The sequence below is a fragment of the Sturnira hondurensis genome, unplaced genomic scaffold (assembly GCF_014824575.4).
Source record: "Sturnira hondurensis isolate 20B ecotype Veracruz unplaced genomic scaffold, ASM1482457v3 Scaffold0015596, whole genome shotgun sequence".
NCBI lineage: Eukaryota > Metazoa > Chordata > Mammalia > Chiroptera > Phyllostomidae > Sturnira > Sturnira hondurensis.
Genome location: NW_028088227.1, coordinates 9,997,448 through 10,015,824, shown reverse-complemented (window position 1 = coordinate 10,015,824; position 18,377 = coordinate 9,997,448). Strand labels below are relative to the sequence as shown.

The 18,377-nt window shown below is 36.8% G+C and overlaps 1 protein-coding gene across 1 annotated transcript in view; it reads left to right on the top strand.

Moving 5' to 3' along the window:
- Positions 1-18,377, top strand: part of PDSS2 (decaprenyl diphosphate synthase subunit 2) — a 237,750-nt gene that overhangs the window by 143,222 nt on the left and 76,151 nt on the right. Inside the window, exon 4 of the mRNA XM_037064977.1 lies at positions 17,179-17,253. Within this exon, the coding sequence (XP_036920872.1) occupies positions 17,179-17,253 (75 nt within the window). The remainder of the gene's footprint in view (positions 1-17,178; positions 17,254-18,377) is intronic.

Here is an 18,377-nt window from a genome sequence, read left to right as displayed (position 1 = left end):
GGATGATAAATTATATAATGTCACCATTTTAAAGACATTTCTAAGAAGTCATTCAAGATCCTTCTGTTTACATCTTATTGTCAGAATTTAATGACATGGGCACACCTAGCTGCACGGGAGGCTGGGAAGTGTAAATGTTACTGTGAATAGCCGTGTGTCTGGCCAGAATTCTGGAAGATGCAGGGAGAAGAGATAATGGGAGACCAGGAGCTTTTGTGTCCTGCCTTCCCATCACACTTTTGGCTAGCACATATTTTTCATGAAACAGACCTTCTGGGTTTTAGGGAGAAAATAGAAAAGAACCTTTAATACATAGTTTATATTTACAATGAAGACGAACCTAAAGGAAAAAATGAATCACCATATAAATGGATCCTCTCAAATATCCCTCCAGAGATTTATTACCATTTTGGCATTCCTTTTCTTTTTAATCACCCTCAAATTATTCTATTTTCTGTGTTTATAGTCTACTTTGATGGGTCCCATTAAATTCTCTCCTTTCCTGGAATTTACAGGAATTGGTGGAAGGTTGGTGATCCGTTGTCCCTGGAAGCCACTCTGGCTGCACCTTCCATCTTTCCTCTTTACCATGCCCGCTGTGGTCTGTGATGGACTTCGAGTCTTGGGGAAGGGGGAGGTCTCAGAAAGTGCAGGTCTAGTCTAGTTTCTGGGTGCCTTGAACTGCGCATGACTAGCTCTAGCCACAGACAGTGGCCACTCATGGAGTAGAGCCACATACCTGAGAGAAAGAGATATTCTGGCCAGGGTGACTAGGTCCACACTTTAGTAATTAGCCCTCAGCCTGGCCCCTGCCTTGAAGAAACCGAGGCTTATTGCCTTTGGATAAATTTCTGATTTCTCTGATCATCAATTTTAACTTACTTTAAGCTATTCTGACAAAATATTATATGTGATGAAGATGGTGGTATTAAGTATAAATGTAATCATGCTGTAATGACACAAACAAGTATTCACTTGCTTTAACCACTTCACTTTATGGGAATAATATTTAATGTGCTCCTTTTTTTAGCTTGTATCATTCACACATTCTTTTTTTCAGCATGCTTCCAGTTTAGAGAAAATGGAGATTTTACTCCCATCAAAATCAAATCAGATTCACAGTCTGTGAAATCCACTCTTGGTGTTTTGCATTCAGATGCATCACTATAAATGTTCCAAAATCTGAGACCTCCACCATCTGCTCCATTAGGTACTGGATTTCATTAGCACTACTTGATTTACAGAAAACAAAAACAAAAAACAAAAACTTAACATATGCAGGGAACAGTTCAGCCTGAAGCTTCTTGAAATAAAAATGACCAGGCATTTACTTCCTCTTCAGTGAATCCTGTGTCTTCCTGGTAGATTTGCATTTTATTGACCTTTATCTGGTGAGGAATTTTCTTTCCTTTTTTTTTCTTGCCATGGTGTTCTTTTAAATTTGATAGTTGTGTGCTGACTTGAAGCTTTTACTCTATTCTCTGCCACTGTCCTGTTCTTCCAAAACATGGATCTTTTGCACCTTTTTCTCCAAAGGGGCATCGAAGGCTCTGTAATGTCCATTTCAAAAGAAGCTTCATTGGCTCACTTTTTGTCATAGACCTTGAACACCATGACTAGGGGTCTATTATGTATCTTCCACAACTCTAGGCTTTTAGTACTCGCTTTTCAATCATAGCATGTGGTTTCTAAATCATTTGAAAAGTATTTTAAATTGAGGATATTGTAAAGGGTAACTAAAGTGCTTGAAAGTCAAGAATTCTCTTTGGTAAAGCAAATCTTCTATATCCAAAACCAGTTTATTTCATTTAAATACTGGCAGTATTCCCATCAGAATATTTTGTTAGAAAAGCGAAGTTATATCTAAGTTATTATATTATATCTCAGTTACTTTATTAAATGAGTTTCCAGAAGCTTAAGTTGATTGAGTATAACACTAACCGTTAATAAGGTTTTGGGAAAGAAAGGCAGGAGGTGGTGATGAGTATTTCTTTGAAGCAGCATTAAGTTTTCTTAAGTTCTCTCTATATAGTTAATGTCTTGGTAAAGTTAGATTTTTCTTTAATGATGTTTTAATTTTATTTTATAAGAAAGAAAAATTATCAGCAATAGCAATGTAAATAGAGACCATAGCAGTGAGTGAGCAGGCAGAACTTAATACAGAGTTTCTGTGTATATACAATAGTATGTCAGTGTTTTTCTGACAGCCTGCTTTTTCTTTGAGTTTGTGTACTTGGTAATTAAAGCTAGCATATTTGTAACAACTTTATTTTTCATGACTTCTTTCAATTTTCCATTTTCTTGCACTACTGGAGTCTTGTCTGCATTTCTGTATTATATGTGTATTTATGTACTTCTCCTGGGACAGACGATTAGATGAAGTGTTCTGTAGTCCTGTGGCACTCAGAGCTCCTTTATAATTGCCAAGGGTAAAATTAGCAAAGTCAATTATTTTCCCTGTGGCTTTTCCCTGAAGATATTAGGGGTCTTCGAGGTAATTGCCTTAGGTAACACTTAGATTTTTAAATATCTCTAAGTATAGAAATTGGTATATTAATCCTCTGGTAATTGTCTTCTATTATAACCATAGTCACACAAGTGTGAATTAACAAGATTTTGGATTCAAGAGTAAGTTTAAAAATTAATGGTTGGGTTTTCATTCATTTTCTTTTTTAAAATATATTTTATTGATTATGCCATTACAGTTGTCTCATTCCCCCTCTTTGTTCCCCTCCACCCTGCACACCCCCTCCCACCCACCTTTCCCCCCTTCATGTCCATGTGTCGTAAGTTCTTTAGCTTCTACATTTCCCACACTACTCTTGCCCTCCCCCTGTTTTCTCCCCACCATCTATGCTACTTATTCTCTGTACCTTCTCCTCCTCCCCTGTTGCTAACCTTCCATGTGATCTCCATTTCTGTGGCTCCACTCCTGATCTAGCTGACCTCTTAGTTTGCTTTTGTTTTAGGCCTGGTTGTTAATAACCGTGAGTTTGCTGTCCTTTCACTGTTCATATTTTTTATCTTCTTTTTCTTTGACAAATCCCTTTAACATTTCATATAATAAGGGCTTGGTGATGATGAACTCCTTGAACTTGACCTTATCTGAAAAGCACTATCTGCCCTTCTATTCTAAATGAAAGCTTAGCTGGATAGAGCATTCTTGGATGTAGGTCCTTGCCTTTCATGACATGGAATACTTCTTTCCAGCCCCTTCTTGCCTGTAAGGTCTCTTTTGAGAAATCAGCTGACAGTCTGATGGGAACTCCTTTGTAGGTGACTGTCCCTTTATCTCTTGCTGCTTCTAGGATTTTTTCCTTCATTTTAATCTTGGCTAATGTAATTATGATGTGTCTTGGTGTGTTCCTCTTTGGGCCACCTTCTTTGGGACTCTCTGAGCTTCCTGGACTTCCTGGAAGTATATTTCCTTTGCCAGACTGGGGAAGTTCTCCTTTATTATTTGTTCAAATAAGGCTTCCACTTGTTGCTCTTCCTCTTCTCCTTCTGGTACCCCTATAATTCGGATGTTGGGACATTTATGGATGTCCTGGAGGTTCCTAAGTCTGTCCTCATTTTTTTGAATTCTTGTTTCTTCCTTCTTTTCTGTTTGGTTGTTTCTTCCTTCCTTCTGGTCCACTCCATTGATTTGAGTCCTAGTTTTCTTTCCATCACTATTGGATCCCTGTGCATTTTCCTCATTCATTTTTAATTATGGAACCAAAGGGCAACTTTTTATTTTGGCACTTCACTGTATAAAGACCCTGTAAGAGACCTCAGAATGCCTCTTTTTAAGCAACAAATTCCCTGACCATTGAAATAAGTTGCTCTATATTATATTCATGTAGAATATCACTGAATGCTGAAATGATGGGGTCACGCCAGAACCTAAAATTTTAGTGCTTGAGCATCAAGCTATTAGTGAAACATGCTGAATAATTAGAAGGAAATTATGAAGTGGAAAAAACACTGTAATTTAGAAATCTGGCTGACCATTACAGGTTTTCCCTGGCCCCTGTGTTTATTTGTAGACTGGATTTGCATTTTAGGATTAAGTCATGGTGCAAATAAGACTGTAGATTACTACTTGTCATCTTTTTTTTAAAGAAACACTGTTTTATTTTATGTATGTAGTGATAAGCCTATTATTTAAAGAATTGAGTTCACAAATGTTATTTTTTTGTAGTCATTTTCACTTAATGGGCCTGTCACTGTGCCACTACACATCAAATGAGAGACTGCGCGTCCGCCTGGATGTTCTGTAAACACTCAGAATGTTTTCATGATTATCACTATTAAGCATTAGTGATTTATATTTCGAAATAACCAGTGGCACAGATGTACTCCTTACATAGCTGATGTATTTCCTTATGTTAACTTTGTTTTCCTAAAGGCATAAGTATGTTGTTTACAAGAAAGAATTTTGTTTGTATAAATATGCTCAATTTATACATATAAATCACCTCCTTTTATACCATCTATGTATTTTTCATAAAGAGCCTGCTATTGGTTATTTGATGTTTGTCTTATCTGTTTATTTTATTTTCAAATTCATGTTGAAAAGTGAAACCTAAAAACATGCCTTATCATATGAAATTTAAATTTTTCATCACAGTCATTTAAAAGAGGCATTATTGTGACCTTGTATATTTATAGTCTTGTCGGCACTACTTGTGGGAATTACTGAATTAATATCTTTTAGCTACACTAGTTGGACACCTCAGATTAATGTTCTTTTCTACATATACCCCACTCAAGCGTAGCTTTTCATGACTGGAGTAAATGTGGTGCAGAAGCTAAGTGGAGTGTCATACATTGTAACAGTAAAGGAAACTATCTCCATATCAAATAAATAGAAAAGTCAAAACACTATTATAAAATTATCATCTTTTTCAGACTATAAGATGTACCCCTCCCCCCAAATTTGGGAGGAATAATGGTGGTTAATGCTGTTGTTGAGTTCTGCTTACATTTACATTGGTGAAATATTGTGTTATTTATGTTATTAAATATTTTACCACATTTTTTGCTTCAAAATTGTTTTCCCTATTTTCCTCCTCTAAAACCTAGGTGTGTCTTATGGGCCAAAAAATACGGTGTAATTTCAAAATCCCCAAACAAATTTTTCCATAGCTTTTTCTTGTCAAGTGCTTATATAACCACATATTAAACTGACACTATATTGTCTGAGCCTAATTCCTTGATCTTTAAAGTAAAAGAGATAATCCCTGGGCTGGTGTGATTTAGTGGATTGAGCACCAGCCTGCAAACCAAAAGGCTGCTGGTTTGATTTCTAGTCAGGGCGCATACCTGGGTTGCGGGCCAGTGAGTGAGGCAACAGATCCATGTAATTCTTGCACATTGATGTTTCTTGCTTTCTCTCCTGTCCTTTCCCTCTCTCTAAAAATAAGTAAAATCTTTTTAAGTAAAAGTGATAAGCAATTAGTGTTTTAGAAGTACACTAGAAATAAGAAAGAATATTATGTCTTTTAAAATTTATCTCATTAAAATCTTGAACTTTGCCCTGTTGGTGCCATAAAGCTATAGAACAAGCATCTTTTTGGGCATAGGAACATCAGATGCCATCGTACAAAGTGGATATGGATACTTCTCTGAGTGTCTACATTAAACATCGGTGACAAGGAAGAAGAACAAGAAAAGCATTTCTTCCATATTCCTGACATTCAGAGAAGCCCATTTTTTTAAAGTCTGTATTCAAGAAAATCACGCCCTCAGAAAAATGGGTGGAGCGGAATCCCACACCATGGTTGGCCGTGAGAGATAGAACTGTATTGATTATAGCAATTTTATAACATGCTTAGCAATCTCAATTTTTCTAAACCCCTTTTTCTGTTTTCCAGAAATAGAATTAAACAAGCTTTTTCCCCCTTTATTTTTGTGACATAAACTTTATTTCTCCAAAGCCAAAGTCCATTTTCCAGCTTGAATTATTCAGTACTCTTTTTTTTGCCTTTCAAGGAATGTCCTAGGTTAGGAGTTTGCAAACAGACCCGCAGACGACCAGCTCGTTCCTTCCTCTGCATCCTCAGCAACCTTGCCTCACGTCTTCCCCACCCAGCCTTTCTTCGCCTGGGTAATACTGTACACGGTGCCCTTTCTTTGTCTCCTACTGTTTACAACTCACTTGATTTCAACTCTTTCTCTCCATTTTTTCTTCCTACTCTTACCTGTTATTCAGAAAGACCATGTACCTTTTGCCTTCTCCTTTCAAGAGGAAAAATAAACCAAGAAACTTTACATGGAGTTTAAAGCTTGTTATACTCATGCGTTCAGAAAAAGGAAAATTATAGAATTAGAAAGGCAGTAGGCATAAGACAGAACCAGTGTCTTTACCCTGATCCTCTTATTAAACCAAATGTACCTGTAATCATCAATACTTGAAGATCGTTTTTAAAACATTTTCTGTTTAGTTTTGTTTTTCTATTTTACTTAACCACAGGTATTGAATAATTGTGGCTTTCTATTCTATTTTTAATTATAAGTATATGGTAGTTTTAATGTAGGGGCTAACCAGGCTTTTGTGGGCTGTCCTGGGAACCTAACCACCATGTATATAACCTTGTATATTCGGAAAATGGGGTATGAGCTCCAAACATTTGCCTTATAGATGAAATTTTCAAATGCAGTGTGCATTTGTAATTGGTGCCTGCTCTATTAGATTACCACTGAATTTGAGCATCGTAAGTAAAATAAAATTTAAGAGCATCCAAAAGGATTCCTATGACTACTTTTCATAAGTAGCCGCATACAGCTCAGTTGTATTGATAAAATTTTGGTTTTAGCATTTCCATCATTTTCTTGAATCCTCTGAGTTGTAAATTCTCAAAAAACAAATCACTCTAAACTAAAGTTGGCTTATGAGGCCTTAACCCAGGAGCAAATTTTATTTATTTAGCAACAGTGATTGGGGAAGAGTCCTTTTCTGGCAGCTAATGACCTACTGGAGGACTTATGTGCCCAAGGCAAAGCTGAAGGCCATTAGCCCCACAGGTCATTAACTGACAAATGCCTGACCCTGAGGTCATTTCTGATACTGTAAACTGTGAAAACATTAAAGTGGGTTTGTTGGAAAGTATAGCTCTGCCAAAGAAGTTTCTTTGTAAGCATTTTTGAAAAATGCATCAAACTGTTTATTATTCATATGGCTCAATTGTCTTTATTCGGGGCCATTTTCACTGAGCATAGTAGTCCATCAGTCGTCAGTAAACCCAAAAACTGTACTCGTGTCCAGTCTATCGTTTTTTAAAGGACAGTTTCCTTCTTTAGAATATCAGATCAACTATTTCATTACTAAGCAGCTTCAGCTACACTGTTGTGAATCACTTACGTTTTCATAATGTGTTGAGTTATATAGGCATTTTGCTATTTTCTGCTCCTCAGAGATGACCTATAAAGCTACTAAGAGACGTGGACAGAGTCCCAGAGTGGAAGTCTGTGTACTTAATTCCTATCTCTGGCTTTTATTTTTTTTAATTAGCCATTTAACATTGGATAATTCATTTTACCTCTCAGAATTCCAGGTTCTGTTCTTTTTGTTCCAGACTATTTATCTAATGTCTTAATCACCCCACTCTACAAATGAAAGTAGAAACTTCATAATGTAGAATATTTAATATTTATTAAAATTACTACCCAACATCTTTAAATAGTATTAACATATTTATTGAGTGCTTGCTACGTAGTAAGCACGGTTGTAAATACGTTGTGCTTATAAACCCATTTAATCCCTTCTGAGACTCGGGAAGGGGTTAAGTAATTTCTTCGATGTCCTGCTGCTGCTGAATGATAGAGCTGCTGTCTACATCAGGCACTTTGGCTCCAAAATCCTCATGCTTAACTAAAGTAGAAAACTAACAAGCCAACAAAGAACCATGATCACTTTTTTGCCAGCAATTTTGCAGTTACCAGTCCTGAATTTATATCATAAACAGCTACTAGTTTTTAAATATTGGGATAAATATTTCAATGTAAGCATCAATAGGGGCTTTAGAAAACATTTTAGAAAGATAACTATTAAGTAAAGACAACTGAATTTTTTTTTTTAGTTTTCTCATCTGTAAAATAAAGGTAGCATTATCTTCATCCCCTATATTCTTGCTCCAATATTGTCTAATTCTGAGTGTTGTAGGAAAGGGCCTGAACTTAAAGCATATGACCCTATCCTGAAAATGACATGAAATGTGAAGGAATAAAAAAGACCAAGAGTAGCTGTTTATAAAATAGAGATATATTAGAGAAATCTTTAGAACATAGTATCAGTAGGGCTAAGTTATTTTTAGAATGGCATTGAATCACACATTTTAGAGAGCTGTGGAGCTATTTGGAAAGAATACAACTACAGTTTTAGACAAGATACATGGGTTTTAGTGCATATGATTCATGTTTTTATTTCTGTGGCTGCCTTTGAAGTACAAACCTTGGGATGTCTCTAAATTACAAATACCTGCCTTTTACTGTGGCCCAATTTAAAGAGAACTGGTTGAGCTGAAAAGTAACTTGTGTTACCACCAAAAGACATGGTATCCTTGGAATTTGCAAGATGTATGTGTGAATCCCAGAAAAATCCTGAAGTTTTTAGCTCTTTGTCCCAATGGGGTCTAAGCCAATTGTTTTATGAAGTTTGCAGGATCAAAGCTGAAAGTCAACATTATGATATAAGCCAACAAGATCAATACACACCTAACAGAGTCGATTCAGCACTACCCGGGAATGATTCTGTCTCATCCTGCTTCCTGCCTCTATTTACATTCATTTAATTAACATGTTTTGATACAAACTGATAAAGAAATCAGTACCTTTCCAGACATTTCAGAATAACAGTGTTTAAACTGCTTGCCAAAAGTTTGGGACTTCATGTGCAATTAGGATGGCTAATCAGTGTATGAGCTCTGCATGACATATGTCAGCATCATGTAAGATGTTTCAAACCACAGATTGCATCATGTTTATTGGTGGATGGTGAAATCAATATAGCCAATATCATTGCTTTTTTAATGGAATATAATAGAAAATAGAAGGATAATAAGACTTTTATGAAGCTTCATTCATTTTTATATGAATGTATATACTTTGTCATGATGTAAAATACAGTTATTACTGTGTGTTGCAATGTAAAAATTTTGGAAGTCGATACTATTAGGTAGTGTTCTAGCCAGCAGCATCTGTTCAGTTGATGAAATATTGTACTATAATGTTTTATATCATATACCATAATATATACTGTAATACAAAGTTTTGCATTGTGAACTTGGGTTTCTCAAGTTTACCTTTTAGGTAACATCACACTTGGAAAGCATCACTGAAAAAAATGGAGCTTATCAGCCACATGGGAAAAAGTGGGCAGATCACTGAAATGGCAGATATAATTCTCTAAGAGAAAGTTCAATCAGAACGAGGTATGCTGTATATATAATAATACTGCTAAGCAAAGGACATACTAATGTGGAGCAGACTTCATGTGCATCAGTTCCCGTATAGAGGGTGGGGAGTCAAAATCTAACTGTCGTATGACAATATCAGAATTACTTTTTTTGTTTCACTACTAAGCATTCAGTTCTCAGTGACTATTTATAGTTTTTGCAATAATGCTACATACTTGGCTCAACTAATTTTTTAACCTATGAGAAAGCCTCTCCTTTATTTCTTATGAAAAGTTAATCGTGATTTAAGCATTCTAAATTATCTGCCACTTTTTCAGGGAACTAATCATTCTTTAAATAGTAAATGGTTATTTGTCACTGTTCAGTGACAAACAGAAGGCCAGGAACCATACACCTTCATTCAACAGGCGACTAAACTGTTGGACTACTTTTTTACTGTTAGTAAAAGAAATCCACTTTTTTGGCTAATTAACTATTCCTTAAAGTTTTTATGAAGAAAAGATGCATACAGCTGCACATTCAGTTATTTCTGGTCCTGGGGCTTACCGCTGATAAAGCGCAGACACCTCTTACCTAGAGGTGAGGCAGACTGAGGCCCACGAATGGATGTGGCTGGCCCGGGGCCATGCAGCCTACCTGTGTCTTACCCTTCTAAGTGATCAGACACAGGTTAATGCCCTTTACCTTTACAAGGCTGTACCTGCTTTCGTTAGTGCAGTACCAGGCACGGAATAGTCTGTCACCAAATGTTTGTGGAATGAGTGCACTAGTCAGTAGTAATATTAATTTTCAGTGGTTCAGATTCAAGCCATTCTCCTGAATTTGTGGACTATTTCTTATAAGCTTTATCAGTTGTGATTTTATATACTTTTCTTTAGTTCACGCAATTTTCCTGAGTATTTCTGACAAATGTTACCAGTAGTTAGAGGTTATAAACCAGTGTATCAGCTGTTCTAAATTAAAAATTAAGATTAGCAATTTGCCGAGTTTTTGCTGCACCTGTCCTATTTGCAGTGCCATTTCTCTCTCTGCTCTTCCCTCTTAGCCAGAAAGAACTTCAGCTCACTAGAACAGATTGCCATCCCTCCCACAAATAAGCTCGGCCTTACACATTTGGCAGCATTGAACTCCCTTCAAAAAGCCAAGTTAGCTTCCTCCAGCACTCCTGTGAGTTAGTGGTGTGTTTATTGTAGCAGACCTTTCATCATTGTCTTCATTAAACCTAGTCTTTGTCTGATGGGAAGGAGTGGAGAGAACCATTCTTTCATAGGCTTCATCAATGGCTTTATTAAAGCCACTCATTTATATTAATCAGCATTGCAGATTAGGGCTCATCTGGCTTGTTTTTGCCCAGGTGGTGGTTGAGTAGATTCACCCCTTACTTGGCCACTGCTGCTGTTCCCTGTGTTCTTTCAAGGTTGGTTCTCCACTGAGCCTGCCAGCCTGGTGGCTCTGGCTGAGCACGGAGGGCTGAATCCACATGGATGGAGATAGTTTGCTTAAACGCAGTTTATTAACGATAAAGTGCTTTACAAGTGATAGAGATTATTATTGGTTTCTATGTGGGATTGCAATGCTCCTTTACCATTCCCTCTCTGCCTTACCTTGGTAATGTCAATCTTTCTGTCTTTAAATGCATCTCTCAAATACTTTGTGCCTCTTTTGTGTGAAGAGGAACTAAAGACTGTTGCTAACTGCTCTGATGACTACCATTAGCAAGCTACTCAGCATCCTTTATAAATATATTTTTCTGTAAGACCTTTTCATTCACAATATAGGTTTTCTGGCTTTAAAAAAATCTTGACAATATCCCTTCAAATGCCAAAGCTCTTTGAAAAGGACACATTTACATTAAATTCGTCTTTTGTTTCTCCCAAGATGTATATGAAAAATAATTCTTCCCAAAGGACACTTTACCTTTGCCACTGCCTTATGCATTGCTGTTTGTTCCCGAAGGTGGGGGGAGGAGTGCAGTAAATTTGCGTGTAATTAATGCCATCAGTCCTGCAGATGCGTGCATGCAGGGCTGTTTCCTTTCTAGCAGCTGTTAAGAGTAGCAAAAGCCAGGGGCCACGTGTTCATTTGCTTCCTAAATAAAGTGATGGATCACATGTTGTCTTGTCATTCCACACTGTGGCAAAAACCGTCATTAAAACAACCTTTCTGGCCCACTTTTTTGAAAGAGGATTATAAATCTGTAATAGCCTCCACAGTTCTTGTATACCTACCAGGCAAATTGTATACGTAGTGCCTTTTTTTAAGTAAAATAAAATACAACTAAGCAGCCTTAATACATCAACTCAGTTATCTTATGCTGGCTAGCTTTAATTGAGCCACATTAGTTGATAGTTAACATTTTTCTAAAGATTTAGTTGCATTTTACTTTTAACTTAGGATAGGTGGTCTACTCAAACCGAAGTGTTCTGCTTTACCACTTAAACACCTACAAGTCCGGCAAGTTTACTCCATCTGTCAAATGTTAACTGGCAGTTAACGTTACTCCTGAGTCCTTCTCTTATTGAGAAGGAACAATTTGTCTGCACAGAATGTTTACACCACTTTTTAATCCTACTTTTGCTAATCAAGGGACTATCAATTGAGTATATTCCATAAATCAATTTGTGAATATAGATTAGCATAAAGCTTCTCTGAGAACAAAAGCCCCCACCCATGAGTAGGTTTATTATTTTATCTGATTATAAAGCAGCATAATAAAATGAGAGAGGAAATGTAATACATTGTAAATTTAAGCAATATAAAAAAGTTGAAGGAAAATTTGTTTTTTAAATTTGCACAAAACCACAGGTTCCTGTCTCTTTTTTTTTTAAAGATTTTATTTATTTTCAGACAGGAGAAGGGAGAAAGAGAGGGAGAGAAACATCAATGTGAGGTTGCCTCTCACACACTCCCTACTGGGGACCTGGCCCATACACAACCCAGGCATGTGCCCTGACTGGGAATCAAACCAGCAACTCTTTGGTTCCAAGGCCAGCACTCAATCTGCTGAGCCACACCAGCTAGAGCTAAAGAAAAAAAATTTAATTAAAAGTTATCTGGAATCTTGCCACTTATACATTATCATTATTAATATTTTGTTGTCCTTTAGTATTGATTTGAGAGAGAGAGAGAAACAATGATGTATTGTTCCACTTATTTATACATTCATTGGTTGCTTCTTGTATGTGCCATGACTGAGGCTGAACTTGCAACCTTGGTGTATTGTGGTGATGCTCTAATCGACTGAGGTACTCAGCCAGGGCCTTTTGTCTTTTCTTTTATACTTTTATCTCTGCATATATAAACACATAAATTGACCTTATTTTTGTCTTAAAAATACCTATCATGCTATTCTGTTTCAAAACCAACTTTTTTTATCCTTAAGAATATTTCACAGACATCTTCGTGTAATAAGTGAGGATATTTTTTTGGTCATTGTTTTTTTTTACCACCCCCTACTTCTCTCAATTTCTATTTTTTATAATGAGAATTTTACTAAAGCTCAGGACATAGTCATCACAATATCTTTTTATAAGCATCACTTCAGTTTTTTAGTTTAAAAAACCCACTGAATTGTAGTTAACCTTGCCAAAAGATAAAGAATGAAACAATTACATATTCTCCTGAAATGGAAGAAATTTATCCTGTCAAGCCAATATGTAAGAAATTTATTCAGCCCGGACTAGTGTGGCTCAGTTGGTTGGGCTTCTTACCACAAAGCAAAAGGTTGCCAGTTCATTCTGCGTCTGGGCATATGCCTGGGTTGGGGGTTTGGTTCCCAGTTGGGACATGCAGCTGATCAATGTTTCTCTCTCACATCGATGTTTCTCTCCCTTTCTTTTTCCCTCTCTTCCCATGTCTCTAAAGAATAAACAAAATCTTTAAAAAAAAAGGAAAAAATCATTCCAAAGGTCAGTTATATCAGATCTGTGTGCTAAGGTTTCAGAGCATGTGGATACTGCCCGTTCCTTATCTTGGGTGAGAGAGCAGTGATTAAAGTGGAGAAGATCAACGGTTGCTTAAGAATGCCAGTCAGAAGTACACGTTCATTCGCTTTTCCATGTGACCTCCCTGGTAGCCAAAAAATGAGATGGCAGGAGAAGCCAGCTCATAACACTAATGTTGTGAATGGTTACCACTCTGGCTCACAGAAAGCTAAGGTGTTAGAAAAGTGGGGGGTAGTTTATGGCATTGCTATAGTCAGATTTAAACATATGGTACAAAGTAAAGAGAAAAGCATTTTTGCATTTGAATGTACAGGTGAGCAATTCTACTATTCCCACAACCTCCAAAATGCAGAAATGAAGAAAACTGTTTCCCTTTTGTTTATTCTCTAGACTGCTAAAGTATATTTTATAACACTGATGGTGACAGTAATATAATCTGAAATTATTTCAGGATGCAACAAGTCATTGTTGCAAAAATCTCTGATTTGGGTTGAAACGTTCTTTCTGTGTGTTTTGTTCTTGAATTAAAATTCACTTTTTTCTACAGTGTATGGGCACCAAATGTAAAAGATGCTGTGATCTTGGTTTCCACACTATGACTTTCAACCTACCCAAGACTTATATTGAAAATATAGAGTAATAATTTAGAAATACAGAAGACTAGTAAGTTAACACTCACTGAGACTTACATTCCAAATGCTTTTCTAAGTGCCCTACATACTTACTCATTAGAGAAGGAAGTGATGTGGGCAACTAGAGCCATTATTTGTTTGGTGTAACTTTGCACTTAAACCGTATGTCATTCTGAATCCGATATGTATGAATCACTCCCAAGCCTTAGAGCCCTTCGAGACCCAGCACTCAGCAATGTGACCTGTAACTGACCCAAGTAGGACTTCTTTGCCAGCTTGGTGGGCTAAGCTACAAGTCATAAGGGTTTAAAAAAATGGAAATTGTTTCCTTTTGATTCTAGGTTTTGGAATTAAGGGGGATTGGGTACAAAAGTTTCTCAAATAAAGTCATCAGTATCAGACAGAAGAAAAGGTTCATGTAAAAAGAACAGATTACCAAACAAGTTTTTAAATTTACATGCTTAATTATAAATACTAAGATTTACATTTCTAGAAGCTTAGAATCTTAGAACTGGAAGGAACTTTAAGGAATTGTTTTGCATCTTTTCTCATTTTCTAGTTAAGGAAAACCAAAGCTTAGAGAAATTCCCTGATTTGCCTGAAGTCTCACAATGAGATCCACGAACAGTGGGCCTCAAAGTAGAATCTAGATCCTCCGGCCCCTGCTGTGCCATTCATTACCTTCTGATCTGCTGGGCTTCTGACGGTGGCTAGGTGGCTAGCACGGAGGCCCTCTGAGCCTCTCTTCCTTTAGAACATGTTTGCTTGCCCTGCTGGGCCGGAGAAACAAGTCCGTGAATGTTCCTTGTGGTTGCTCTTGTCCATAAGCCTGGGCCTTGGGCTCTTAGCTTCGAGAGGTCTAGCATTAGGCTTCTGGATTCTCCTCTGGCTGACATTATCCTTGCTGGCATTTGGGGTTGCTCGAACAAATTAGTCCTCAAGAATCTGAAAAAGAAAAATGTCATTAAGCAATTGCTTTCTTGTATTTTAGTACAAGTTATCTAAACAGGTAAATGCCTATGGTAGTAAGCCATAAAATGAAAAAAAGATTAGTTTTGTTAAAGTATGTGTGTCTGGTCTCCTTGTGGTCTTTCTATAAATATTTGCAATTTTAAAGGAGAATGATGCTTAAACTCATCTCTCTTTGGTATAATGTTAAAAGTAAACATTTCAGGCAATGGAAAGAGATTTACATGTGCTCCAAGTCACCCTCGCCTGGGATACATGCAATTCCCCTAGGCTATTCCTGTTTTTCAAGGTCTCTTATCTTCCTGGACTTGTTAACCCACTAGAGTCCAAAGCTTTTTCCTTAATAGGAAATAGGTGGTTTCTGCTCAATTTGGAAGTAGATGTCATTCACAAATTATGAACTTGTAAGTACAGTCTGCCTGTATATGCTGATTGCACTAAGAGAAGAATAGTCAGAGAGTGAAATGTTGCTTCTGCCTCATCTGGAATTTCAGGGAAGTGAAGGAACACTGTGGTTATCCAGGGCCAGATCCATTATTAAAAGTTCATACCATCATTCTGACATTTAGTGTCAGACTTTCTCTTTGTAAATCCCTCTTCACTTTACCAGTGCTGGTCTCAGAGCTCAAACTGTTTCAAAACCGGAACATTTCTTAGTGAGTGATTGATCTGTATTATGTGTCCAGCCATCAGGAGGATCTTGGGATGTTGCTTGTATAAACTGTAATTCAATCTGATGTTGTGCATTTAGTTACAGTCTTTCATAGACCTATTGGTGATACTCAATCCTTCTGGATTTGGGAATAGGGCTTATCTGATACCTTCAGGGGGAAAAAAGTCCATTCATTTTTCTCTCTTCCCCACTTAAATAACTCAACACATCTGGTAACACTGTAGGATCATTGTCCTTCCAGTTCCTCTGCAGCTCATATTGCTACAATATTTCTGAAGTATTTAGTTACCTAAAGGGCAATGTGATTTAAAAAAAAAAAGACTTTGTATGGTTCTTACAAATTGACCCATTTGCAGAGCTAGAAAAAAATACTCCTTTAATCAGCAAAATTTCCATATCAGCAGCCTTGTGTAAGTTCTACAGTAAGTATGTAAATATAAGTTTGGATAGAAATGCTCATGTGTTAAAATTTTAAAGCAATTCTTTCTATAAATTAATATAATTTACCTCTAAGAAAATGTTTATTAAATCTGAGGTACCTGAAATTGAAGTATCTTATTGTTTGGTTCTGTATCCTTTGGCTTAATAATGTCTTCAGTTACAAGAATGATAAAAGCTGAAACAAAATCCTTTAATTCAATCAGAACTGAGCTAAATTTTAGGAAGCAAAGAGTGGGAATCAGATACACAACTGCATAATATGGGAAGCTAAATATACAAGATACTAAGTCTTCATAAGAAGCAGATAGGGTTGCCTTGAGGAATTCTTATTTGAAATGGCTGCAGTGAACATTGTAATAAACAGCACTGTTTTATCTTTTTGAATTAAGATGATTTATGCAAACAACTCTAAATTGTACAGTAGTTCCAAAGAGACCATTTACTGTTTTCTGCTTGTTTTACATTCTGGAACAAGTTCAAAGCTTTTGATTTTGTTTGAGTTTTTTAAAATAGCCTGAGCCTTGAAAGTAATACAGGTTTGATGAATACGATTTCACTACTGTGTTTCTGTAAAAAAATTTCAAGTTTGAAAATAAGGTATGTTTGACCCAGGGTTCCTACACCAAATAAATCCACAGTGCATTTTAAGTGCAACAGAATGAACACATTTGAAAGGTTAATCATTCTTTTGCATTTGCTTTTCATTCTGTATTAAGTATGAAAATTAGCACTGTAATAACTGCCAGAATGGGGATATTGAAAAGTATCCACCTGACAGAAATAAACATACAGAAAATAAATTGGATTAAGAGTTCAGTAGTAGTCTGAAATTAAGCTTATATTCAAAGTGGCTATTACTGGACTTTCATGTATAGTACTTAAATACTGTGACTATAGGTTTTGTGGGGGTTTTGCTTATATTATGACTGAAAAAATTGGATCACAGCTCTTAATATCCAGGTGGGCAATGTCATTGGCAGAATCCTGCACATAACCCTGTTTTTTATTTGTTTTGTTTCTATCAAACATAAGTACTGCCTTGCTCCTAAGTCTTCTGAGGCATTCTGAGGTAAAAGTGTTTTTTTAATTGTTTCTTTTAATCTTTGATTTTGTTTTTTTAGGTTGTGGAACTGTTAGCAAGTGCCCTTAGGGACTTGGTACGAGGAGTATACCATGAAAATTTTACTTCTGCAAAGGTAAGGATTTGGTAGTCATTTTAAAATGTTAGGTTAAAAACCCTCATGGCAAAACTAGAATTGACGAGTGAAAATGTCACTTTTGTTTTCTGTTTAAATTGCACATGACATTTTTTTAGATTAGTGTTTTGGCTACAAATTCATGGCCATACGCTTACTACACAGCAGATTTAGCCAATGAAAACAACCTCTTATCCTCTAGCTGGATTCACAGGCTGCTCCGTCCGCAGCAGCCCAGTAGATAGCAGGGTTTTGCTGGCTGGCAGGGAGCGCTGTCAAAAGACAGGCAGACTGGAGGAACAGCTCATGCTGAGGTGACTGGGCCTGGCCTTTCCCCAGAGGAGGGGCCTGCCATGTCCCAGAGGAGTGGACATGATTTTAAGAAGGCGACTAATGGGCGCATGAGGGAGGGGTGTCTTTTATAGCTAAGATCCAGAATTGACTGCGTTATTAAATTCTCCATGATAAGAATGTCAGTGGTTGCACAGTTGGATTATTCTGATAAATTTTATAGATCTAGAATTAAGGCTTTTTGACTCATTTGGCAGGACATCTCAAGAAAGGTTAGGTTTTATTTCCTTAAAATGCTGTTAATACATTTCAGCAGAATATTGAATGTGAAGCAGTTGCTTCATTGACCACCATCATCATTTAACATGGTATGTGCTGTTATAAGGGGTTCCCATTATCGTGTTTCATAATTCTAACTTCTTTCACTTCTATGTTAGCAAGATTTCACTCACTGCAAATGAGAAAATATATGCATATATGCACATCTTAAGCTCTTTGACATTTCCATTTGAGAAAAGAAAGACAAATTTTACTGGAAATGAAACATAGAGTGTGAGCAACTTGGGTAAGAAATTTAAAAGTATAACGCAGGGGTTCTGGATGGTTCAGAGAGTGGTTAGTGAAATGTGAAGAATTGTACCTTGGATGTCTGCTTATAGTGTATTTGGTTCAGGGAACCACCATTCCCAGTAAGCATATCTAACTTCATCCAAGCAGCATAGCGGGATGTGGAGACCTGGCAGGATGTACGACCACAGTGTTCCCCCTTTGCGGTGTTTTTCCAAAACATATCGTAGTCGTCGTGCTAACGGTTAAAATAGCAGATTATAAAA